At 57.3% G+C, this 25,262-nt stretch overlaps 1 protein-coding gene across 3 annotated transcripts in view; it reads left to right on the top strand.

Annotated features, from left to right (window-relative positions):
• The window catches only part of SRRM3 (serine/arginine repetitive matrix 3), a 56,385-nt gene that overhangs the window by 25,334 nt on the left and 5,789 nt on the right, over positions 1–25,262 (top strand). The window contains exons 3-11 of one of the 3 annotated variants that reach the window (XM_045460384.1): positions 2,524–2,625; positions 11,533–11,661; positions 11,762–11,842; positions 12,349–12,378; positions 12,825–12,887; positions 13,007–13,042; positions 14,861–14,911; positions 15,378–15,482; positions 15,836–16,013. In XM_045460384.1, the coding sequence (XP_045316340.1) occupies positions 2,524–2,625; positions 11,533–11,661; positions 11,762–11,842; positions 12,349–12,378; positions 12,825–12,887; positions 13,007–13,042; positions 14,861–14,911; positions 15,378–15,482; positions 15,836–16,013 (775 nt within the window). Of the gene's footprint in view, positions 1–2,523; positions 2,626–11,532; positions 11,662–11,761; positions 11,843–12,348; positions 12,379–12,824; positions 12,888–13,006; positions 13,043–14,860; positions 14,912–15,377; positions 15,483–15,835; positions 16,014–25,120; positions 25,141–25,262 lie in introns of those variants that run through there. The other 2 variants (XM_045460387.1, XM_045460385.1) reach the window with 2 other exon arrangements.

Raw genomic sequence — 25,262 nt, 5'->3', positions numbered from 1 at the left:
TTGCCTCAGACCTGCCTGCTCTGGGATGGGCCCTAAATTCCTGCACGTGTCCTGCTCCAGGTGTTAGCGAACCCTGAGTCCTGCTCCTACCTCCCGGCCCCCTATGCTCCATAGACTCCAGGAGTCTGGGGAACTTGGGCCCTGGCCTGAAGCCCATCCCACTCAACTGAGGATGTGGCCCAGCCTCGCTCTTGGGCCATCTCCCCAGCCCCACCAGGTCCAGGGCCCCATGGCCTGAGACAGCCGGCCTGTCTCTCCCACCCAGAGATCCACGAGTCAGGGTGTGGGCAGTGTTGGAAGGGCCTCTGCTGTCTGTCTCGATGTTGGTGCCAATGACAAGCTGGTCCCCTGAGGAGAAGGCGAGAAGGGAGCAGTTCCCATGTGCCTGCGCTGCTCAAAAAAGGGGCCACCACCCCTTCTTTCCGGGAACCAGGACAGCCCAGCCGACCAAGGGCTCTGCACTGCCCAGCAAACAAGGCCAAGGCACCTGCAGCCAAATGCCCGAGTCTGAGCCTAACAGGGACTGAGGTGGACATTGATGAGCATGAGCCAGTCGGCAGGCGGTCCCCAGGTCCCAGCCACCCTGCATCCTGGATGCTTTGCTGTCCACTTCTTCCCCTGGGTCCTCCCGCCCACTCCCCACGCCCACTGCCCAGCTCTGACTTCACGGTCTCCCACACAAAGCCCTGCAGTAGCCAGTGCCGGCCTCCCTGCCTCCAGATCCCCCGCCTCTAGCCACGCAGCCACCAGAGTCAGGTGTCCAAAACGAACATCCAACCTTCAAACTGTTCGATGCCTCTCCGTCACCAGTCACTCATTTGTCAAAGCAATTTGGAGGCCACATGTGGCAGGCAAGGTGCCAGATGCTGGGACACAATGGCAATCCAGACAGACAAGGTCTCTGCCCTCAGGAACCCCCAAGCCAGTGCAGGATACAGAGGAGTCGGTCAACAGGTAACAACACAGGAGCTACCCGCTGGGACCTGGAGGCACAGGTTGCTATGGAAACACAAGCTAACCTGGTCGGGGGTATCTGTCCTGCGGTAAACAGCCCATGAGTCACGTCTTTGTGCTTAGCCATGATTATTTCCACTGGCTAAACCAGGAAGTTAATTTTGTGAGGCAAAAGATGTGCTCATTTCTTCTGGCTTTTGAAAGGAATTGCCAGATTGCTCTCCAAAAAGGCTGGGCCAATCCCAAATGCTTGTTGGAGAAGGGGAGGGAAGGAGGGCAGGAGAAGAGAGGGGAGGACAGAGATGGGGTCCCTGAGAGGCAACAACGTGCCATTTTCATGGACAAACTGAGTGCGGAGGCCTGGGTCTGCTGTGAGGACAGAGTGGATGGTGAGTGAAGGACAGAGACAAGACGGGACCCCGGTCCTATTTTGCCACCATGTTTTCCATCCAGGACAATGACCTGCAGCCCAGAGATGGGAGGGTGAGGGGATTAGGAGGCCAAGATTCATCCGGCAACAGACACGATATCTGCTGTGCGCCAGGCGCAGGGCACGGGGCTGAGCGAAGGGCCCCACACCCTGCCCCAGGGCAGCATGGACACAGGCTGGAGGGGGAAATGCCAGAGGAGCCAAGAGGCTGTCACAGGGATGCAGTGACAGAGGATGATGACTGACCCCAGGGTGGGAGCAAGGGTGATAATTCTGGACTTTGGTCCTTAGCCTGAACCCAGGCTTAGGGAGGGAGGGGGAAGGGAATAGAGAAGTTGGGGGACTCCATTCAAGACCAGACTTGGGGCTCCCGGGTGGTTCAGTCGGTTAAGTGTCCGACTTCGGCTCAGGTCATGATCTCACAGTTTGTGGGTTCAAGCCCGGCATCGGACTCTGTGCTGACCGCTCAGAGCCTGGAGCCTGCGTCAGATTCTGTGTCTTCCCTTCTCTCTGCCCCTCCCCTGCTCTCTCTCTCTCTCTCTATCTCCCTCTGCAAAAATAAATAAACATTAAAAAAAAAAAAAAAAAAGACCAGACTTCACCCACCTCCCCCGCCAAACAGGGAAGCAATGGATCTGGTACTGGGATCTGGGACAAGCCGCTTGCAGCCTCGCTCTTGCAGAGGTTGGGATGAGTTGAGGACTTCCTAAGGCTATTGTAAGGATCAGGAAAGCGGAAAAGTCCTGGACCTTCACTTCTCCCTTAAAACGTCTCCAGAGAGTGACTGCCACCTGGACGTGGGAGGGTGACCTGCCCTGGGAGTGGGGGGGACCAGGAGGAAGGGCACAGCTTCCTCCCCACAGTCTCCCCCCCTTCCCCCACCTCCCGGGACAACTCTTCCCTTTTTTTGGTCCATTTGTTTGTTTGGCTGGTCGTTGCTTGTTTGTTTAGTTGGTTGGTTGTCTGGTTTGGCGCAAAAAGCCTGGAGCTTCCCCAGGGCTGAGAGCCTTGCTTGGTCGTGTGACCTCAGACAGGTCTTTGCAAGCTGGAAGGTGTACTTGTGATGGGGGGGTGGGGGGGGCGGGGGTGAGGGAAAGAAAGCCAAGAGGGCAGCCCTCACCCTCCCTGTGCCCCTGCAGGTACTCGGAGGAGGAGACCCGACAGAAGGTCAGGACTTTCCGGCAGATGCTGATGGAGAAGGAGGGAATGCTGACCAGGGAGGACCGGCCTGGGGGCCACATGTGAGTGCTCGCTGCTTGGGGGTAGGGGTGGGGGAGGGAGGGTGATCCGGAAACGTCAAAAACGTTCTGACCCCAGCGTGGCCACTGCCTGACAGTGTGGCCCCAGGCTAGCCCCAGTTCCCCAGTTATTACCACCTGTAAAATGGGCCCCGGAGTAAGCACGTGTTCCGGAAAGTGGGAACAGACACACCGAATGCCACTGCTAGCGTGGCCAAAGAACCATCAGGTAAAGAGACCAAGGGCTCCGCAGGGGTCACATCTTGCGCCCGTCACAGGACAGGAGGAACACCAGTGTGCCATGGGCCGTGGGCTTGGCATCCAACAGGGGAGCTATGGGGAGGCAGATTTATCTGGGGTTAGAGAAACTGGGGACAAGAATGCCACACAAGAGTGCAGCAGGCTGCTGTAGGGGTGTGAGGGCAGCCCGTCCCTGCGCCGGTCCCGGCCCCACTGGATGGCTGACCGCGCCCCATGCCTGGCAGGCACTGAGGGGGCTTCATGGAATCCACTCAATGGGCCTTCCCCTCCCCTCACTGAGCCTCAGAGCCCCACCCGGTTCTGGCTCTGGGCGGGACAGAGGCTTCTAGAGCAGCCAAGGTAAATACTCCTGGCATTTCTTCTGGGGGGGGGGGCACTAATTTGAGGAGCAGGCATTTTGCCAAGGCCCCTAAACCCCTGTCACTTTTGCTTACACCCCAAACAAAAAGAGAGCAGCATGTTCTGAGAGATTCTCCTGTTGAGGACAGAGAGGGAGACAGAGCACAAGTGGGGGAGGGGCAGAGAGAGCGGGAGACACAGAATCCGAAGCAGCCTCCAGGCTCCCAGCGGGTCAGCACAGAGCCCAACGCGGGGCTTGAACTCACAAGCCTTGAGATCATGACCTGAGCCAAAGTCGGAAGCCTAACCGACTGAACCACTCAGGCGCCCCTCCTGTCGCCATTATCTTTTTTTTTTTTAATTTTTTTTTTCAACGTTTATTTATTTTGGGGACAGAGAGAGACAGAGCACGAACGGGGGAGGGGCAGAGAGAGAGGGAGACACAGAATCGGAAACAGGCTCCAGGCTCTGAGCCATCAGCCCATAGCCCGACGCGGGGCTCGAACTCACGGACCGCGAGATCGTGACCTGGCTGAAGTCGGACACTTAACCGACTGCGCCACCCAGGCGCCCCTTCATTATCTTAAAGACAAACAGCATCGCAGGATGCTGGGTGGGCAGCTGGGAAGCCCTTTCTTTGTCCTTCTGGATGGCTGGGGGCTCCGGGGGTGGGGAAGTCCCGCCGTACCCCACCTAAACCTCACCTCTCTGGTTCAGGTATGGAGAGGAGCAAACACAGGGCAGCGGAGGCTTGCGAGGGGCTCACGGGTGATCTGGGGGAGCCAGGCGATAAGGTGGCGCTAATCACCACCTCCCTCACTGCAGCTGCCCTCAACTCACAGCACCCTCAGCCACTCCGTGCCCTCCCTTCAGTGATGCCCATCCAGCCCCCTGCCCCCCACCCCCACCAAGAGCAGGACAGCACCCCTCTTCCCTTCCTAAAGCTCCTGAGAGCCGGATCCTCCTGCTGCTGCCCGCACCACCTCCAGACTCGGAGGTCCTGGCTTTCCCACTTGTGCCCCCTCAAATCACCCCAGCGCTTTTCTGGAAAATCACCCTCCTATACACAGTGCAAGGGACAGAGGCCTGTGTGGACTCTCCTGCCACTTTCCCTGGCCCTTCCAGCAAGGAGCCTGCCCTTCTCCCCTCTCCCAGGCTCCTTCCTTCCTTCCTTTCTTTTTTATTTTAATGTTTATTTATTTTTGAGAGAGAGAGAGAGAGCGCGCGCGCACACACACACCCGCCCGCTAGTGAGCAGGGAAGGGGCAGAGAGAAGGGGAGAGAGGATCTGAAGCGGGCTCCATACTGATAGCAGAGAGCCTGATGTGGGCCTCGAAGGCACAAACCACGAGATCATGACCTGAGCCAAACAAAGTTGGACACTTAACTGACTGAGCCACCCAGGTGCCTCCCAGGCTCCTTCCTTTTAATTGAATTCCCCGTCCTTCCTCAGCTCTGCTTCTCCTCTGGCCACTGTCCCACGTTTTTCTCTCCTTTTTCAATTGAATTTCTGTAGACCACGAGGCACGTGTTGCCCCTACTTCCTTAGGCCACGCAGCCGTGGTCGGCTTCCGCCCCAATCCCTGGGACCCGCTGACACCAAGGCCTCCAGAGTCCTACTTCCAGTGGCCCGTGCTTCTCGGCAGGCCTGGCCTCTCTCAAGTCGGGGCCACCACTGCGCTTCCCCTTCTGGAAGCCTACTTTTCCCCTGGCTTCTGTGTTTCCTCCTGCCTCCCCTGGTGGCTCTCTCTGTCTCCCTTTGCCCCTGCCCTCCTCCCGGATGTTGGGCCCTTCCCTCTGCCTTCCCTCTTCTCCCCGGGAGGGGGGGATCTCACCTGTTCCCCTGCTGAGATGCCTCCTGTCAGGGGGTGCTCTCAAGTCTTTGCCAGGGATCTTGACCATATCTTCCCCTGTAAGAACCAGGATGCACTGGGAAATTCACCAGCGTGTCCATCATCAGAAGAAATGTCCTTGAGGGTCTGTGCTGGGTGTCCCCCCCACCACCCTTCCCCGTGCTAGTGCTAGGAGCAGGGAGGAGAGGAGGGGAAGGGGGGCCCCCTACCCCCCCACCCCGGGTGGCAACACAAACCTGAAACCTGAAACCAGGAATCACCAGCAACCCCTGACAAGAAACACCAGGGCCGCTTGAAACACGCAGCCCTTGTGTGTGCTCAGTAGAGGAAGAGAGCGACAGGCTGGGGTGGTCAGTCAGGAAGGGTCCCTTGGAAGAGGCAGTGTCTGGAAGACTCGATGATCAGGGAGCACTCCTGCTTTGGAGGCAGAGAAGAGTGTAGACTAACTAGGCTGGGTCCTGGGATTCCGCTAGCTAGCGTGTTAGAAGATGCTATCAGAAGACTGATCTTGATCGGTTTTGTTTACTGCTCTATCTCTGGTACCTAGAACACTGCAGCTCGCCCGATTTTCCCCAAAGCCTGGGTTTCCTCCTCTACGTGGGAAAAGGGGTGGGGCCGGAAGGTTTCTTCTAGCTCAGGGAGCCAAAACGATGTGAAAATAGCACTCCAAACGGTGACTGAGGCAAGCTAAGGAGGCTGATGGTGGCCTGGATAATAACTCGCAGGCTGGGAGGAGCCCGAGGCCCAAGGCAGAGAGGTGACAGAGAGCTGGTGACCGATGGGTCGTGTGCCTTCCTGTGGACCTGGCATCAGACCGTGGATCTTCGCTTCCTAGCTCGGAGTCTGGGGTAGTGGAGGGAGAGTGTGGGCTCTGGTGTCAGACAGGTCACCTGTCCCAACCTCCAAGCTCCATGTTAACCCCCAGGCCCTGGATCCCAGCTCGACCACACCCCGGCTGTGTGACTTGGGCACGTCCTTGACTTCTCTGGGCCTTTACTTCTTTACTTATAAAAGGGACCACTCGGCAATCTCTGTGCTCATGCCTCTGGCTTCCTGACCCCGATACCCCAACCCCCTCATGGACTGGATTTTGAGACATGAAGAAATCCAGTGCCCTCTTAGAGGGAGGTGACAATGCCAGAGCCAGTAGAATGTCACCTCTCAGGAGGAAGAGAGGAGGGATATCTGATTTTAACCCTCTATGGACTGTAAGAGCCTATGGTACCTCCCCTTCAGGAAAAGGGTCTTAAAGGGACAGGATCACTCCTAGTGATCTTAAGTTAATCTACCAGTTTGAGTGACCATCTCTTGAGACAGACCGCCAGGACACCATATTGCTGCAGTATCTGGACTGGATTCCATAGACGGTGGCAGCCGGTGGAAGGTTTGGGGGAGGTGTGATGTGGTCAGACAGGTGTTTGGGGACTTTCTTCTTGGAAAGAGGAATCAGAAGGGTGACAGGCGGGGAGAACCGTGGGGCAGCTGGCATGGTAATCTGGAAACCAGATGACAGACAGGAGTCAGGTCCCAGAGACATTGAGAGAGGACACGCCTTTGTCCTTGCAAACCGATTGATGTTGGGAGCCTGTCTTACCCCCGAAACCCTCTGTGGTTCCCCACCATCCATGCAGCCCTGGACGCCCTGGCCTCCTACTGAAGGTTCTCCACACTCTCAACCCAGCTCGGTTCCCCGCTCCCAGCCTCAGGCAGCAGCCAGCCGACCTGCAGTTCCCAGCTCCCTCCTGCTGTTCCCAGGTCCATGCCTTTGCTCACCCTGGGCCCTTGGTCTGGAACACCCTGGGCCCCTCTGCACGGTTCTAATTCACCCCATCATTCAGGGCTGCCTCTAAAAACCACTCCACCAACATTCCCGGGATAAAAGTAAACCGTTTTCCTCTTTGGAATCCACACAATGCTTTCTTACTTCTCGTGGTTGCTCTCAGTTCTATTTTGTTTTTTCCCTCGCTCTAATAGACAAGCTTTAAGAATAATTGTTTTCCTAGTTATGTAACATTAAAAAAAAAATGCTCAGGAGAGAGGGTTTCTGGAAAACAATATTCATAAGCTACTCCCTAACACAGTGAGCAAATGCCAGTCTTTTTTTTTTTCCTGTGCATCCGGTTTGCTGCATAGTGCGACATCTCTGTGCCTCATTGTTTTATCTGTAAGATGGGAATTTTCATGATGGTACCTATGTCACAGAGCGGTTTGAGCATTAAATGATTAAATGAGATAAATACAGACACAGTGCTTAGAATCGTGCCTGACAATACGCCCCCATGCGCTGTGTGGAGCAAGGGGAGGGGCCTCAGGCCTGACTCATCCCTGTTCCCGCCACCTGTCCTGCCATCCTGTTCATCCCTGTTCCTGCCACCACTGTCCCTGTCCCAGGCCCCAGGCAGACCTGGCATGCCGGCTGAGTGAATGAGCTGGGAAAGCAGACCCTTTGCCTGGAATCCTCCCCTCCTCTGCCTGGACTCATTCATCTGTTGATTGGCCATTATGCTCTTGGCTAATGGGAAACAGAACCAGTTAATGAGAGAAGCTGCTGGCATGAGGAAGAGCACGTGACAGGCAGTCTTTACTCAGGTCAGAGCCTTGGCCGTGGCGGCCGGTGCAACACATGTCCTGTGCGGTGAGGACCCTTGGTCCGTTCGTTCTTGGTCTCTCGTCACTAGACCCAGACTGTTTGGCTGGCTTTGCTCAGCTCTGTGGGGGCTGGGTTCATTGTATCACAGGGGAGTAACGCCTCCCGCACCCATTCCACAGATGTGGTGAGGAGCCAACTAGATGACAAACTCGAATTTAAGGGCAGGAAGTACGAGGGGCACCTGGGTGGCTCAGCTGATTAAGCATCAGACACTTGATTTTGGCTCAGGTCATGATCTCGAGGTTTGTGAGTTTGAGCCCCACGTCAGGCTCTGTGCTGACAGCTCAGAGCCTGGAGCCTGCTTCAGATTCTGTGTCTCCCTCTCTCTCTGCCCCTCCCCTGCTCACACTCTGTCTCTCTCTCTCAAAAATGAATAAACTTTAAAAAAAAATTTTTTAAAAGAACAGGAAGTGCTACACAAATCTAGAACTCCATGCATATCCAGAACTCCGTGCATACACCCACAACTGTGTCTATAGAGGCCAGGGCTGAGCTAACATCGGCAGCAGGGGCTGGCCAGTGAAGTCAAGGCCTGTCCTGTTTGCACATGAATTCTCAAAGCCAATTGCATAAGTGAACTTGTATCCTTTAGTCAAAAGTTCCAAAACCAAAGGGGATGTTCCTTTCCTTCTCTGGGCCTCAGTTTCCTCCTCTGTGAAATGGGGAGGTACAATTTCTCTAAATCAGGTAGTGACTCTGATTGGGATTTGTGGACATTCGAGGGCAATTGAAACATTAGAGAACATTATTGTTTGGTGATATTATCATCCAGGAAAGGCAGGCTAGGAGAACACAGGGTTCTAGCCTTGGGAGATCCTGAAAAACAGATGTGCTGATATCAGCTGCACAAAGTCAGCAAGAGAAGCGTCAGCCTAGGCCCTTTTGTACCCCTGGAACCTGCAGGACACAGAGGTTCTGGAACCAGAAGGTTCTGAGACCTTGTGCCCCTCCCTGAGCCCACTACTCAATGCCCCGTGCTTGTACCTTCAATGCTCCCAGCAGCCGAGAGCCCAAGTAAATCTCTCGGAAGGGACCACAGACTGAGAAAGGCCAGCTGAGAAGTCCCCAGGGAGGGAGACTACAGAAGCTCTGTCCCCAGGACAGAGGAAGAAAGATGTCTGTAGGGGTGCAGCCAGCAGAGCAGAAGGGCACAGTGTGGGGAAGGAGGAGTTCGGATGTTACAGGCAAAAAAGGATCCCTGCCCAGGGCAGTGCCCAGACGGAGCTGTTTTATTTTGTAAATAACCTTTATCACATTTTCGTCAGGATAGACTCCGGAGCTCCCTCCTGCCATCAGCTCACCCACAGTGTTTGAGGTGCCCTTAAGTTTTGCCAAAGACCGTGTTTATGTGTCAGGCATTTGTGCGGCTGAGGGCTGTGTGGGGGTGACACCGTCAGGGTAGGGGACAGTTTGGCGGGGGGGGGGGGGGGGCGCACGGGACAGGCCGAAGAGCTGGAGATTTCAGGAACAGGAAGGAGGCCACTGGCTTCAGGAAGAGGAATGTGGGGAAGAGCAAAGAGGTTTGAATGGAGGGGTATGGGGATGTTTGGCTCTGTGGGGTGCAGGGGGAATGACGTGAAGCCCCCCCCCCCCCGTCGCCCCAGAGAAATCTCCCACACTTCAGGGTTGCCCCGGGTCAGGTCGGGGTTTAGGAACCAAACAGCATTCTTAATACTGGCCTCCAGGCTAGCTAACACTGTCAGATTTGGGGTACATTCTGTTTTTGTTTTTGTTTTTTTAAGTTTATTTTAAGATAGGGAGAGAGAGAATGAACAGAGGAGGGGCAGAGAGAGAGAGACAGAGAGAGAGAGAGAGAGAGAGAGAGAATCCCAAGCAGGCCCCTCGCTGTCAGTGCAAAGCCCAATGTAGGGCTCGAACTCACAAACTGTGAGATCATGACCTGAGCCAAAACTAAGTCAAAACACTTAACCTACTGAGTCACCCAGGCTCCCCAATTCTTTTTTTTTTATACAAGATCAGTTCTTTATTATTATTATTATTTTTTTTTTTTTTTAGTTTTTTGTTTTATTTTTGAGAGAGACAGAAACAGAGTGTGAGCAGGGGAGGGGCAGAGAGAGAGGGAGACACAGGATCCGAAGCAGGCTCCAGGCTCTGAGCTGTCAGCACAGAGCCTGACATGGGGCTCGAACTCACGAGCTATGGATCATGACCTGAGCTGAAGTCAGACGCTTAACCAACTGAGCCACCCAGGTGCCCTACGAAATCAGTTCTTCAAAGAACAGATTAGTGGGTGCTCTACTAGAGATTTGCTCCTGGAAATTCTTTCCCCTTGTAGCTGTGGGGAGAAGGTGAGGGTGCGTTAGTGTCTGACAGGGGTCCCTCTGTCTAACAGTGGCAACCATGTGTGGGACAACCGTCTGGGGCCAGGCCTGTCGCTCATGTCAGGAGCTTCATAGAGTGAATCTCGCTCAATCCTCTCCTCAGCTGGGCTATTCTTTTCCTGCTTGTGGAGATAAGGGCCTGGGGACTCAGTGAGCATGGTCATGCCTGGATTGAGACCTGTCTGTGTGAATCCAAAGCTCGTGTCATCTCCTTAATGCTCTGCCACCCCCAGTGCTGGCCTGCCTTGCTCCGGGCAGGGAAAGAGTGAGCCTGGCGAACAGCACCCAGGAGTGAGGGTAGTGGTACCCGAAGCAGGGCTGAGCCTCCACCTGGGAAGGGCACTGTCTGAGCCAGAAAGAAAGAATGGAAAGTGGGGAAGCCACCACCTTGAAGCCATTACCCTGGAGCTGGGCTTTGGAGGGTCGCTTCTGGGCTTGAAGAAGTTGCACAGTACTGTTTCCCCCAGAGAATCCCCCAGCGGCCCTGTGACAGTTATCACGCTCCTCTCGGAGAAGGGGCTCAGAGAGGGGGGATGACAGGTACAAGTCACACAGGGACTCAGGGCCAGTGCACGATGAGGCACGCCTGCGGCTTCAAAGCTCATGCTCTAGCCGCAAGCCCCGCTGCCTTTAGGAAGAGAGCATCTCTCGGCGAAGCGCCCGCGGAGAGCGAACATCTGTGGCGGAAGACGGCTGTGGGCTCCAGAGCCGGGAGCAGGGACGGGACGCTGCGGTCCCTGCTGAGCGCAGGGGAGGGCTCTGCAAGATAGATGGGGAGCCGCGGAGGCGGCGGAGTGGCGGGGCCCGCGCCGCTGCCACCGGGCGGTGATTGATGACAGCCCGGCAGCGGCAGCGGAAGAAGAGCAGCCGGGCCTCGGGAGGCTGCGGAGAGGAGGGCGAGGAGAGGCCATGAATATTTCAGAGCCGCGGCCCGGGCGGGGGGGACCGGATGGGGGCGGGGAGGGAGGCGCTCGGCGGGGAGGGGGGTGGGGACCAGGCCGGCGAGCGGGGTTAGGCAGCTAGGAGGGTGGGGAGAGCGGGGCTCACGAGAGGAAGGGGGGCTGCGGACGGGGAGTGGGCTGAGCGAGGGGCAGGGGGGTAGGGGTAGGACAGTGGGGCTCAGGGGCACAGGGATCGGGGAAAGGGGCTCTGTGCGGGAAAGGGGGGCTGGGGAGGGCAGAGGAGCACTATGAATGGGAGTGAGGGGCTCGGCGAGGGGAGGGGGCTCACTGAGAGGTGAGACCAAAGAAGGGGCCGAAGGGGCGGTAGGGCCCGGCTGAGGCCGGGTGTCTGCAAGGGAGGCGGCTCTTTGGGTCGCCCAGATCCCCGACTGACCTTCTAGGGGTGGGGGCCGCATCCCGCAGACCTTGCGGGAGGACCAGGCCTCGGGGCGCCGCGCTGAGAAAGGGGCAGGCGGAAGGCCCGGCCCTGGGGCGCGGGTGGTGAGCGTCCCTGTCGCCGGCAGCGTGGCGGAGACCCCGCGGCTGCTCGAGGGCGCGGAGCCGGGCCTGGAGTACGCGCCCTTGGACGAGGACGACGGCCCGGTGGACTGCGACTGCCCGGCCGCCTGCTACCGCGGGCACCGGGGGTACAGGTCAGCGCCCGCCGCGGCGGGGAGGGGCGGGGGGAAGGGGGCCGGAGCCTCCCCTCCTCCCTCACCGCCCACCCCCAACCCCCCACCCCCTCTCACCCAGGACCAAGCACTGGTCCAGCAGCTCGGCGTCGCCCCCTCCCAAGAAGAAGAAGAAAAAGAAAGGCGGCCACCGGAGAAGCCGGTGAGAGCGCCGCCCGGCCCGAGGGGGCGGGAGGGGCACGGTGGGGTCCCCCAGGTGCGCACCCTTCTGCGGGCAGGAGACCCAAAGTTGCATTTGTGAGCCCCGCGCCTCGCCGCGACCCTTTGCCCTTACAGAATCCCGCCCCCTCACTGTGCGGGCCCCCAACGAAGGGCCCGCCCCCTCACCAGGCTCCTCCCCCTCGCGGAGCCCCTCCCTTTCGCCCAGCCCCCTCCCCTTATTGGCACTCACCTACCCCAGAACTAGACACTGATCCGGCTCCTGGGTCGACCCGCTAGACCCGCTAGACCCGCTCGCAGTCCCCCCTTCTCGCTCCCCCCGGCGGTCCTGCACTCACCACAAGTGTGAGTGGCCTGGGGAGGAGGGGTTTAGCTGGGTCACATCTGTGGCTCCCCATCTGTGTGTCCCCCTCTCCTATCCCTTGCAGACTTCTGGAGCCCCAACTAACTCTGTCCAACTGTCTGTCCTTTTCTCTCCCTGGCCCTCAGCAAAAAGAGGAGACTGGACTCTGAGTGCAGGTCAGTATCACTGGTTACCAGGGGCGGGGGGGGGGGGGGGGGGGGGGGGGGGGGGGGCAGGAGTGGGGATGTCTGTGTGTGGGCAAGACTCCAAGACCATCCCCCAGAGGCAGGAAGCCTGCCACATCAGGCCCTGGACACTGCCAATGTGCCAGCTGTGCCCACGGAGGCCAGAAATCCCACCATTGGAGCCTCTAACATTTGGGTTTGAAACAGCCCTCACTCAAAATGCCAAGGAGGCTGAAGGGTGGCTAGGGGACAACACAGGCAGCTCCATCACCTACCTTAGGGACCTTGCTGGCCCTCAGGGCCTCGGTTCGCTTTGTACAATGGGCAGCCGGCTTCAGCTAGATGCCCGAGACACCCAGGTTTCCCCAGCATTTCCAGCTGCTCCTCCCCGTCCCGGGCACCAGTTCACTAGAGCCTACCCCACCCTGTGTCCGCAGCTGTGGGAGCTCCTCACCCCTGCGCAAGAAGAAGAAGAGTGTGAAGAAGCACCGAAGAGACAGGTACCTTCCCTCCCCTGGGGCCTCCTCTCACTCCTGTCGGCCCAGGACCATGGCTGTGCAGATCTGTGTCCCCAGGCCACCCCAGACAAGCTCAAGAGAACCCTTTTGTGGCCCTACAGGTCTGATTCTGGGTCCCGGAAGAAGAGACGACACAGGTGAGTGATGCCCTGCTAAGGATGTGGACAGAGGCTAGTGCCACCCCGTGGGGACCAAGGCCCAAGGGAAGCAGTGATGGGGGGGGGATTGGTGAGGGTCTTCCCTTGCTCCATCCTCCCTCCGGGAAGGGACTCCTTCCGGGAGGCAGGCAGGGAAAGTTGGGGGTGGGGGGCGAGAAGGAAGGCCAATTGTTTGCAAAGCTTTCTGGTCCCATGAGTCAGCCTTGATGTCAGGAAGGGAGAAGCTCAAGACCCCACATTTGCAGGGAAAGGGCATCCATACAGAAGGAAAGCTCAGTGGGTGGGAGACAGGTGGGCGAGCTGTGGCTGTGGCTGGCAGTTGTGTCTGGAGGACAGGTGCCAGCCCCCAAAAAGACCTGACTGACAGGCCAAGGAGCTGGCCCCCAACCAGGCAGGGCTGGGAGCCAGCATGGGGCTCTGAGCAGGACAGAGATTGTTCAGGATGGATTAGGGGAGGGGAGGGAGGAGGTGAAAGTCAAGAGCCCTGGCAGAGGCTGGAGTGGGGAAAGTAGAGAACTCAGCACGGAGGGAAGGAAGATGTAAGGCCGTCCCAGCCCCAGGGTGGGCATGAGGGCCAGAGGACCTCCCAGCAGCCCTGAAGAGGGGCAGAATCCCCAGTCTCAGTCCTGCAGTGGGAATTCACCGAGGGTCATTTGCCAGGTCGGGTAGGAGCCTAAATAAACAATCCTGAATCTCTAATTTCCCCAATTTCCTATCTTCCCTTCCTCTCTTCCCCACTTCTCAGGGGCCAGTATGGGCCCCTACTGCCCCCTAGTGGTCACCATCCATCTGCACAGATCCTCTGGCCAGCTCCCAGGAGTCCTGGGAAGGACCTAGAGACGACCTAGGGCTAGAGCAGCTCCAGGTGGGGAGACTGAAGCCCAAAGCAAGCAACATGGGTTCTAGAACTAAAATCTTTGGCCTCCTGGGCCTGCCCCCACCCACTCTGCTCCTGTGAGAAACACATCCCAGTATTTTCTTAGCATCACTTCATATTTGGTCAGAAAGAGGCATCTGTTCAGGAGTAGAAGCATCCAGCTGGAAATCTGGTGGCATCAGGGAGGGTGGGGCTAAGAGATCTACAGGGACCAGGGGTGCAGTGAGACCTTAGACACCTACTAGGAAACTTTTCAATCCTTTTGTCAAAGGTAGAAGGAGAACACTGTGGGGCCTGGCCCAGGGAGCTGGATGGGATGGGACTGTATGGGAGCAGGACTGGGTGGGATGGAAAACTTTGGGAACAGCCCTTGATGAGAATCCAGAGGACTCAAATGCAGGGAGATCATGCCCAAGGGAAAGCATTTCTTTCCTAACCCCCCGAGGAGCTGGCCCAGAGTTGGGCCACTCTCTGAGGGGGCAGAGAGGCAGGAAGCCTGGGCTCTGCCCTAGAGAGCCCCATCTGAGGGGACCTGGGAACAGGGGACACAAATTAGGTGGGTGTGGAAGGGCCACCCCCACCACCATGACTCATAGAGGGGCCTGTCCTGAGACCGATTCCAGAAGGAAAGGACAAGTCAGCCTTCTGGGGTAGTGGACACATCACTTATGGCACCCCCAGGAGGAGCAGGACTCCGGCCCAGATGGGCAGTGATCCTGGGAGAAGGAAGGAAGGAGGCTTGGCTGTGTGAAAAGGAACCAAAGCAGTGAGGTGGGATGAGCGAGTCCACACCAGCTGGGGTAGGGGTGGGGGGCTCAGATCCCAGACAGGAACAAATCTCAGCTCCCTCAGCTCCCTACCTAGGCACACCCCCTGCTGGGCTCAGGCGGAGCTGTCCCCTCAGCCTCTGCTTTCTGCAGATCTCGAAGCCCCAAGAGCAAAAGGAAAGAGAAGAACAAAGAGAGGAAGAGGTGAGAACCTGTCACCATTCTCTAGCTCTTCCGCCTCCCTCCACTCTTCCCACACTCCGGCAAATCTGGCCTTCTAGAAGCACGGAATTGGGCCCTTGGAGATAGTTCGTTTGGTCCCCATTGCCCAGATGGAAAAATTCCGGCCCAGAGAAGAAGCCAAGAGCCCCTGTGTGTCAGTGGCAGAGCCAGAACTGGAACAGGGGCCTCTTGCCTCCCAGTCCCGGGTTCTTTCAAACTCTGTCTTTGTTACTCCCCGCGTCCCTCACCCCCTAGTCACAAGAGCACCAGCTGAGGAGCCAGTGAGGTCTTGGGGGTCCAGGCTGTCTAGAGAAGAGGGTGCTTTCTCTTAATTCCCACAAATGACCCACATGGACCAGAGAGGCTATTTCTGTAGGGTACTATAGGGGGCGGGGTCCCCCGTGGGGCAGTCAGGCGGAACTTAGGTACTGGCTGGTTTCTCTCCCAGGCCACACGCGGAGTCCCCAGGTCGGAGGCCCCGTCGCCACAGCAGCGGCAGCTCCCAGAGCCCCTCCCTCTCCTCCCACTACAGCGATTCCAGATCACCCAGCAGGTAGGTCCTGGGCCCCTTCGAAACGCTCCAGAGGACGTTCAGCTCGGTTCAGCTCTTCTGGGGGGTGGGGAGTTGCAGATCGAACCCTCCCAAGGGCTGGGGAAGAGGCTGGTGGGCAGAAGAGCAGTTGGTGGGTGGAAGTCTACCAGGAGGGTGCAGGTGCCCACCCCCCTGCAAATGGGGGAGGAAGAGCTTCCGGCCGCGGCTTTTGGAAGTCGAGGCAATAGGTGGGCCAGGGCCTTGCTCTCTAAATGCAAGTGAGAGGCAGGGGAAGGGGCAGCGGTTCCGCTCGCAGAGGGGGCGGTCCCACGCCGGCTGCCCGCCACGTCCCCTCCCCACGCCCCACCCCCCAGGCTGAGCCCCAAGCACCGAGATGACGGGCGGAAGACGGGCAGCCAGCGGTCCAGCGGGAGCCGGTCGCCTTCCCCGTCCGGCGGCAGCGGGTGGGGGTCGCCCCAGCAGAACGGCGGCAACAGACAGCGGAGCGGAGCGCACGGGGGCCGCCCCGGCTCGGCGCACAGCCCGCCAGATGTACGTACGCTTCGCTTTGCGGAGGGTTCCCGCGCCGTGCGGGCTGCGCCGCGCTGGGTGGGGTGTCACCGCCGGGCGGGGCGCGGTGAGTGTGTAAATGGGGGAGGGAGGCGCCGCTTCCTCCTCCCGGTTCGGGAGCGGCCTGGAATGCTTGGTTGTTGCGCCCACCTGGCCCTAGTGTCGGGGCGAGGGGGGGCCTGCAGGCTTGGGCCACCCTTGAGCTTGGCAAACTGATGGCCAGAGGGGGTTGACCACTGGGACTCCCAGCCAGTTGGGTAGAGAGCTGAGGAGAATCCGGGGTCTCCTGCCTCCCTCTCTCCAGGCATATTGGGGTGGGAGGGGCATGGACAATGCTAGGGGCCGCAGTCAGGAACCGGATTCAGAGACGGGGTCTCCCCTGGGCACCACTTAGGCCCTGAGCCTCCCTCTCCCTCTCCAAGCGCCCTCCCTCCCTCAACCCTCTCACTGGCCCCTCCCTCTCCCTCGAAGCCCTCCCCTTTCTCTGTCCCCAAGCGGCCACCGAGCTGCATTTCTAAAGTCCCTTTTCCAAGGAGAGTGTGTCCTTTCCCCCAGGGACTGGCTGCCCACGTGTGGACAGATGTCTCAAACCTGCAGGCGCCCTTGTTCCCCGTGTTCCAACCTTCCTAAAGCACCTGCCAGTGTCCCCATTGCTCCCTCAGAGACTCCACACCAACACCTCCCCAAAACTGTTCCCACCCTTCCTCCAAGAGGGGCCAGGACTCCTTGAGACCCACAAGCAGCTGTGGCGATGGCAGGGGCTGGCAGAACAGACAGGCTTCTCGGCCTTTCCCAGGTGGAGGGGCTAGGCTGGGCTGGGAAGGGGGCGTTCTCCCAAGCCCCAGGGGAGCCCCACATCCCCTTGTATCTGTTGATCTCAGGGAGACGGGGCTGCAGTACTGGCAGGGGCACTGGGTGGGCAGGGGGACTTGGGGTGGACAGGCCTGCAGGTGTCCCCACCCCAGACCCTAAGGCTGCCTCCCAGCAGGGAGGGTGGGGGCTGCCCCTCCCCAGACCTCCGGTCTCAGCAGCAAATATGTCCGTGTTGGTCAGTTTCATTTTGATTTTTGGCTGTTTCCTTCACTCCCTTTATTTTCTCAAACACCCTTACCGCCAAGGCCTTAGTGAGGAAAGCCAAAGGCAGCAGACAAAAGGCTCTTGGCGTCAAGGTTAATTTTTGTTTAAGGACATTACCTGTTTCGGGACTGCCCCACTTGGACAGGGTGCCAGGCTCCTGAGCTCCCAAGGGCCTGGCTGGGCCACATAGGGAGGATCACACCAGTGTCCCTGGATCTGTCCTGGGGGTGGAAGAGGACACACAAAGGTAGCTGAAGGCAGCCAGGACAGAGACGGTGGACAAACTCAGAAGAGAGTGTGCCCATCCCCCCACCACCATGGGCACAGAGCCCCCAAACACCTTCTCAGGGGAGCTTCTCATCCTCCTGGAAAGGCACAGAACGAAGCCAGGGCCAAAAGGAGGCTCCATCCCACTTCTGGTCCCCTCCCCTCCCTGAGCAGTAGGCCACCAAGAGCCCTGGACACGTACAGACAAAATGGCCACAGCAACGAAGTAGACCCCAGGACAGAGCAACCAGGGAAGAGGGTGTAGCCTCCAGCCTTGGGGAGGGTGCCCTGTCGGCCGCACCCAAATCTTGACTGCCTCCCAGAATGGGATTCCATTTCCATTTTGACATTGCTCCGGGAGCCTCCTGGGAGACGGCACTCTGTTACCCCTTTCACAAAGCATGTTCCCCAAATCCTCTCCCTTCCCTCGGGCCCTGCGAGATCTGGGACCTCAGGACATCCAGGCCTCTCACCTGCACCCTTCCAGGGAGGTGAGATGGGGGCGGGGGGGGGTGTGTGTGTGTGGAGACTTTGCCAGTCACCAAAAATGTCTTTGGGGACAAGTACTGGGGGGCGGGGGTATTCTTGGACGCTACCTTAAAAAAAAAAAAAAAAAAAAAAGAGAGAGAACAAATGGAAAAAAAGAAAAGCTCACCATTTTTAACCCCGTCTATGTTTTTGCTTGTTTTTTTAGCCTCCCATTTGAACCGTGGTAATATTGTGATTCCATTTTCCTGTTCAGTTGGCAAGGGAAGAGGGTGGGGAAGTTTATGTAACTTTTTCCTGTTTTGTTTTTGTTTGTATTTTCTTTCTTTTTTTCTTTCTTTCTTTCTTTTTTTTTTTTTTTTCCTTTGGTAATGTACAGAAATGCAAACTATCTCTCTGGTTGTTTTTTTCTTTTTTTCTATCTTCTATGTTGCTCTAGAATTTTGCTTTTGTGCGTGTTACTGTGGGAGCCTCTCCTCCTAATGCAGAGATGGGTCCTGAATCTCAAGTGAACATTGACCATATACATATGTCTTTATACGTATTCTTTTTCCCTTTGTAACCAGAATTTAAAAGGGAAGATAACTCTTAAAAAATGACTCCCACGCCAGCAGCCCCTGCGAAATCTGCAGTGGCAGCCAATCAACTCCTCAACCCCAGGGCAAGTGCTGGAAATGCCTCAGCTTTTAAATGAACAGAAGTGGCCCCCCCCTCCCCCCGCCAGGCCATTCTTCCATGTCCCTGTCTCTAAGGAACGTTGGAGGGAAGCTGGGAGACGGGAGGAAGAGAGATATTTCCCAGGTCACCGGAGGAACATCCAGGGGCAGTGAGCACCCTATGGCTCCCCAGTTCCTTCTAGTATAAGATGGCTGGGGGAGACAGGGACAGGCTGCACAAGGCCTTCAGTGCCAGGCCCCAGATCCTAGAGGAGGGAGCTGTCCACACCTGTAGCCCAGGTGAGGGCTTCAGAGCCGGACATTCCCAGGCAAGACAAAAATCCTCATCTTGAGACAAAGGCCAGCTGGGTGCTGGCTCCCGCCACAGCTCTCTTGTTGTCCCATCCCAGGTCAGGATTAAACCCCCAAAGGGATTTCTGGGTTCTGCTATTTACTGCCAGGAGCTCAGAGAGGTCAAGTGACTGGCTCAAGGTCACACAGCTTTTTAGAGGTAGATCCAAAAGGAGACTCCAGCCCCCTCACCTCGAGACCACCAGCCAGTGGAGAGAGTGGCCAGTGGAAAAGCACACTCTGGGAGCCCTGAGTAAGGGGAGGAGGGCTTGGAGGTGGGTGCTGGTTGTCTCAGCTCCTGCCTTCCCTCTGGGGACCCCTTCAGATGTCCACGGCACACTCCCAGCTCTCAATTCCCTGGCACTGGGGCCCGCCCACACAGAGACCAGGGAATAGGTGGGCCCAGCATTAAGCAAACCCAACTCTATAAAACTGTCACCTCAGTGACTCAGAAACCCTAAGCCCTCACAGTTCACACACGTATGGGGACAGAAATAGTGAGGCAGAGAGGGAAGGGGGCTGCTCATGGTCACGTGATTTGGCGATGGAGAAGTAAGATGCCGAGCCCAAGTGCCAGAAAAGGTGTGAGGTGTTTAAGGACTTAGAAGGAGGGCCCCCTGCCTTGGCTCCACCTGTCCCTGGCATTGGAAGTGTCAAGGGAAGCCTCTCCATTTGGTGAGGGTGACAGAGAAAGAAGGTTCCTGAGCCAGGCCCCCAGGCTCTCTCTCGCCTCCGCCTCTGGCTCAAATTTCATCACGAAATGGGCAGCCTAGGGTGACCCAAGAAGAGGTGTCCGTGGGACTGCCTCACCTGCTCCACCCCGGCCCCCCCCTCCTGCCCCCAGGAAAGAGCAGTAACCACAGCTGGGGGGAGGGGGGGGGCGGTCAGAATAGGAAGCGGCATCTTGGCATTTCTCCCAGGCCGAAGCCAGAAGGCAGGAGGGATGGGTTTTGCTAAAATGACGCCTAAGCAGAGGGGGAAAGCAGTTGACCTGAGGCAGGATCAGGCCTCCAAACTGAATCTGTGGTTGCCTTCCCTTTTAAATGCACTGATCCCTTCACCCCATCTGTCCACTCTGCCTCATTGTAATAGCTTCTCTCTCTTTGTTCTGTCTGGGCCCGCCTCTCTCTATTTCCCTGCCTGTCTGTTTCCTTCTGCCTTTGTTTCCCTCTCTCTCTGCATCTCTCTGTCTCTGTCTCTCTCTCCATCTCTCCCCCCACATGGGCCTCTCTCCCCCTGCTGCCAGCCCCTCCTGAGCCCACCCTCTGGTTCTGCTTCCATCCGCCCGCTTCCTGCATGCCCTCTGGAGGTTTTCTGTTGTTTAAAGAGTTAAGGAAAGCTTGGCTATTGGAGTCTGCGGGTTTAAACACGAAAAGAAAAAGACAAACAAAAAAAGCAGACCAAAATGGCTGGGCAGGAGCCCCCTCCCACCCCTGGGACTAGACCGAAAGCCACCCTGGCTGCACATGCAGGTGCCAGTTCCCAAGGGGGAGCACAGCTTAGAGTCACCGTCTTCCCCCCCGCCTTCTGCATTCCCAATGCGGAGATCTTCTTTTCTTTTTTATTATTGCATTCCTGTCCCTGACCACTGAGAAGGTAGGTATCCCGGCCCCGCTGTGCGCCCCGCTCGCTCCCATCTCCAGATAAGCCCCCTGCCACTCTGCTTGGTTTGAATGCGGTTTTCTTTCTCTCTCTTTCTCTCGATCTCGCTCTGGTTGGTTTTCTCTCCTTCCCTTTTCTTTCTTTATTTTAGTGACTCCTCATTTGTAACTTGCATTTTTTCTCCAAATGAGCTACGTACGAAAGCTGTGTTTCCTGGTTTGTCGTTTGGTTTTCTTGACTTTCCCCAACAACTTTTCTGGTTCGTTTCCCCCCTCCTTTCCACCTTCCCTGCTCCTTCTTCTTCCTCTCCGACCCCACCTCCACCCCCACCCCTCCAAGCCCCGTCCCCCCACTCCCACTCTTTCTCATTTTGTTGTCCGAATGCATTTCTGTGTGGTTAGCATTTCCAAGTTTGTGTTCTCCTCCTGAACTGTATGCTGCGGTTGAGCCAATTTGATTTCTGTTGTCTGGAGTAGCTGCTAAGCCCCCCACCCCTCACCCCTGCCAGCCCCCGGGGCCCGTTTTGGCACTAAGCAGTGGTGGAGGAGCGTGTGCTGGCCTCTTGGCCTCCAGATCCTGGAAGAAGTTCTGGCTGAGGCCAAACCTGGGGAAAGAGCCCTGCCCCACCCTCCAGGGCCTGCTGGGCTCCCAAGGGTCCTGCCCTGGTGGCAGCTGGAGCTTTCAGGCAGGACCTACAGACTCTGGGGCAGCAGCTGGCACCAGGGCTGAACCTCACAGCTCCATCTTTTGGGTGTAATGGTCGTTGAACTTCAGGGGCCCAGTGAGCTGGCACTGGACTCAGAGGGCCTACTTAGTCAAGTTTCAGTGGGGCAATCTGGGGGACGAAGGGGACTCTCAGCTCACCCTCCCCCCTGCCTGGACCACTACTCAGCTCAGACAGGGTCTCCCTCTGCCCCCAGCATCGTTCCATCTTCTGAATTTGAGTTTAATGTGCAGAATGATTCGGAAAGGACAGTCAGTGAGAGCCAGGGTTCCCCGAGGTGTTGGAGCGGAACCGAGCTTAGGTCCTGAGACTTGCGACTCCCAGGCCAGTGCCAATCCAGCCACGTTGGGGGTAGGTCCTCAGACCCCACCACCCACCCCAGCTCTTTAAACTGTTTCCTGTCCCACCTGGGAGTAGCTGCAGAAGTTTGACATCCCAGCCCTTGTGAGGCATCAGTGGACCTCTGTATGCTGGCCTCTTGGCCTCCAGATCCTGGAAGAAGTTCTGGCTGAGGCCAAACCTGGCTCTGGAAAGAGAAAGTCCGGCTCTTCACCCTCCTCGCCCCCCCCCCCTGCCCCGCCGCTCCCCTATGTTGACCCCAGGGGCAGGTTGTGAGGAGCTCACCCACTCAGAATATTGCTCGGCTGTGAGTGGTGTTGGGAGGGCAGACAGGAAGTTGTTCAGGGAGAGAGAAATCACTCTGGGTCCCACGGGGAGACTGTCCCAGCCCGATGGGAGGAGTAGAGAACCTGATGTGACCAGGGACCCAGAAACGGGATCGCCAAATGCTGAGCTAGAGGGGGTAGTTAGCTGAGCCCTGGGGGAGAGGGGGTGGAGCATCTCAGATGCTCACTGTTCTCGTCCTTAAGAATCCCGGGATGGGGCTGGCACACCATCTTTTGCCTTACTCTTTTCCATTGCCTTTTCCCTCCAAACATTTCTTATGTAAGCTAAAGAGAAGGTATCAGAGGGCAGGTGGTACGAAGGAGCAGAGGGGCTCCTGGAAGCCTGGAAGCCGGGCTCAGAGACAGGCGAGGTCCTCTGTGTTCACTGACTCATTCACTCACACACACACTCAGCCAGCATCCGCTGAGCCCTCCTCGGTGCCAGGTCCCGTGCTAGGTGTCCGTGCCTGGGTTTGAGGGAACTGGTTTGCGGCCCCCACCTATCAGGCTGGGGCACTGACAAAGGTCACTCAGAACAACTAGAGGGGAAAAGCCGAGCCAACAGGTGGGGAACTCTGCTCACCACAGTAGGCCTCACAGCCCTGCACAGTCCATACTGAGAGAAGGCCCAAGGGTCTGTGGGATCACAGAGGAATGCACCTGTTTCAGGGTGAGGGTCAGGGGAGGCTTCCTGGAGCAGGTGGTCTTGAGAGCACAGGGCCCATAGGCATTAGCCAGGCTGTGAGGGGGTGGTGAGGGCAGGGAAGGGGAAGAGGGAACAGGAGTCACAAAGAGCACGCTTCTGGAGGAGATGTTTGGAGGTCCCTGGCCACAACAGTCCCGTCTGGCTATGAAATCCCATGGTGTCCCGACGGATTTGTCCCTCAGTTCCTGGGAAAAATGAGACCTGGCCAAGCTGAGCAGGGGGCTCTCACTCTGGCGGGACCATGGCGACCCTTTGTCCAGGGAGGTATGGGTGGATAAGAATGTGAGATTGGCCCAAGGAGTCTTCCCCCAGGGAAGGTGCCGTCTGCCACCCTGCCCAGCAGCGCCTTCGTCCCGTCCTCTGCCATCCTGGCACGTGGCCATGCCCAGACCTTCTTGCGCTGCTCTGACCCCGTTCATCCGTGAGGGGACTGTGAGTCACTTGTGCTCTGAAAAGAACCTTTCGACTCCTATACAGGCACCTCCCCCAGCAAAGACCCCAGGTATCCCCACTTTATCGATGGGGAAACTGAGGCCCCCAGAGTTAGATCACAGCAAACTCGTATCAGGGCTGATTCCAGGTGTGCCACTTTTCCACTTACCATCATCTTAAGCTATGGCATTTGGCTTGGAGGAGGGGAGAGGGAGGACTTGACTTCAAGGCACACCAGGCAGGAAGCTTCCAGATAAGCACAGGGGGTCTGGCACAGAGGTTTGGGCCTCAGTGGTTGCGGGCAGCAACATGATGCAGGTGGGCGTCCACCCAACCCAGACCCTTTTTGCTCCTAACAGTCCCACCACACGCCCAGCCCAACAGTGGGAAGTAGAGAGGACCCCTCCCCCCCACCCTCAGTGTCTGTGGGAAGGAACATTGGGGCCTTCAGTCTCCTTCCCCCACTGCTGGCCTGTCTCCTGGAGTCAGAGAAGCTGGCTCAGATCCAGAGTCTAAGCTGGAGCCAGGGTTCACAGCCAGGTCTTGACCCCCATGTTTACTATTCTGCCCCCTTGCCTGGCTGCACGCCCCCCCCCCCATCAGAATAGCAAGCAAAGGCTTCTTTAGGGTGGGGTCCAGCGTTTCCTGGGTTTGGGTACTATGCCTTGGCCACCAGGGCCCCCACTCCCCTGCCTGGGATCTGTTCACTTTCCACTCTCAGACAACCCAGGAGATAGGAAAGAACTTGGAAATGTGAAGACTCTGGAGATTTTTCTCATTTGCCTCCTCTGGGGGCCTGGGAGCTGTAGGCGCTGGCCACAAGCTGGGGCGCAGGGGATATGTGTTAGGAGAGCCAAGTGTCTCCTGGTAATGTCTCTTGACTTTGGAGCTGCCATCTCAGAGGGGCCATGGCTCCTAGCCCAGGATGAGAGGTGAGCTGGTCATCAGGAGAGCTGGGGTGCTCAGATATCCACCCTGCCCACCTATGCCTGCCTGAGCCCCAAAGGGAGACACCAGGCTCTCCCAGGAGGCCTTTACGGCCCATTTGACTCTGGACAGCTGCTCTCACCTGCTATGGCTAGTGTTCATTGGCTGCTTCAGCCACCAATCAGAGCTGGCTGTGCCTTTCCTCCCATGGGACCGACTTCTTGGCTCTGCCTCCAAGCCCTGGCTGGATCCAGGCTTGCACGGAAGGGCCTGGGCACCACCCCGCCTCCTGCAGGAGGCATAGGCCATGCCAAGGAAACCACGCTCCTTTCAGTCTCTGGCAGCAGGGTGCCCTGAGGGGTGGTAGGTAGCTGGTTTTGTTCTCCCATCCCAGGAACCTGCCAAAAAAGCTTGGCCCAGACCCTGCCCCTCTTTTAGTACTACCTGGTTTGGCCCCGACCCTTGTAATGATTCCTTCTTCAGCAACGGCATTGAGGCCCTACTAAATGCCAAGTTCTGCGATAAAAACTGAGGTTACGGAGCTGAATCCAACCAAAAATGTCTGCCCTGGAGGTGCTTCGAAGTCAAGTTGGTGCTGGTGGTTGGGGGTGGGGTAGACAGGTGGAACCAACTGTTACCAGATAGACAGAAAGCTGGAAACCCGAGGACAAGAGGAGGGGTCTGTTCTGTGAGGGGAGGAGGATGGAGAGGGTGGTCAGGGGTACACAGAGAATCCTGGAGTATTTGCTCTGGTAGGGACATCAGGAAGCAGAGCCCAACCCTCTCGTTTTGGGGATGGGGAAACTGAGGCCCAGAGTGGGGAAGTGACTTAGCCAGGGTCACTCAGTGAGGTAGAGGCAGTCTCTCAGACCCCTGGTTGCCAGCTAGGGCCCTTTTGATGGTACCAGGCTCCCTTTCTGGTTTTCTGTACCCCAACCCTTGTGTCCTAACTGCACTTTTGGAAGAACATTAGACATCTCTATCCAGCAGTCACCCAAGAGGTGCCTGCTCAGGCCCGAGGAGCCGGGCGCGGCCAGTCCTTCCTCCAGAGGCGGTGTGGCCTCCTCTCGGCCTAGAATGGGGTGGTTGCGTTTTTTTTTTCTCTCTCTCTCTATCTCTCTTGCATTTTTGTGAATCTAATGATGAACTTACGCTACCACACTTTTCCCTTCTCTTACACACCTTACCTACTAAAGGAGGAAGTGCCACTTTATTGGTAAGTGGACGTTAACCAAGAGGGACTTAAAAAAAAATCAGAACTTAAAAAAAAAAAAAAAAGGAAAGGAAAAGAAAAGAGAGAAACAGAAAGACAGTCGGGTGTTACTGACAGTTCCACAG

The sequence above is a fragment of the Leopardus geoffroyi genome, chromosome E3 (assembly GCF_018350155.1).
Source record: "Leopardus geoffroyi isolate Oge1 chromosome E3, O.geoffroyi_Oge1_pat1.0, whole genome shotgun sequence".
Classification (NCBI taxonomy): domain Eukaryota; kingdom Metazoa; phylum Chordata; class Mammalia; order Carnivora; family Felidae; genus Leopardus; species Leopardus geoffroyi.
Note: the sequence above shows the minus strand (reverse complement) of the source record. Positions and strands in the feature narration are given on the sequence as shown.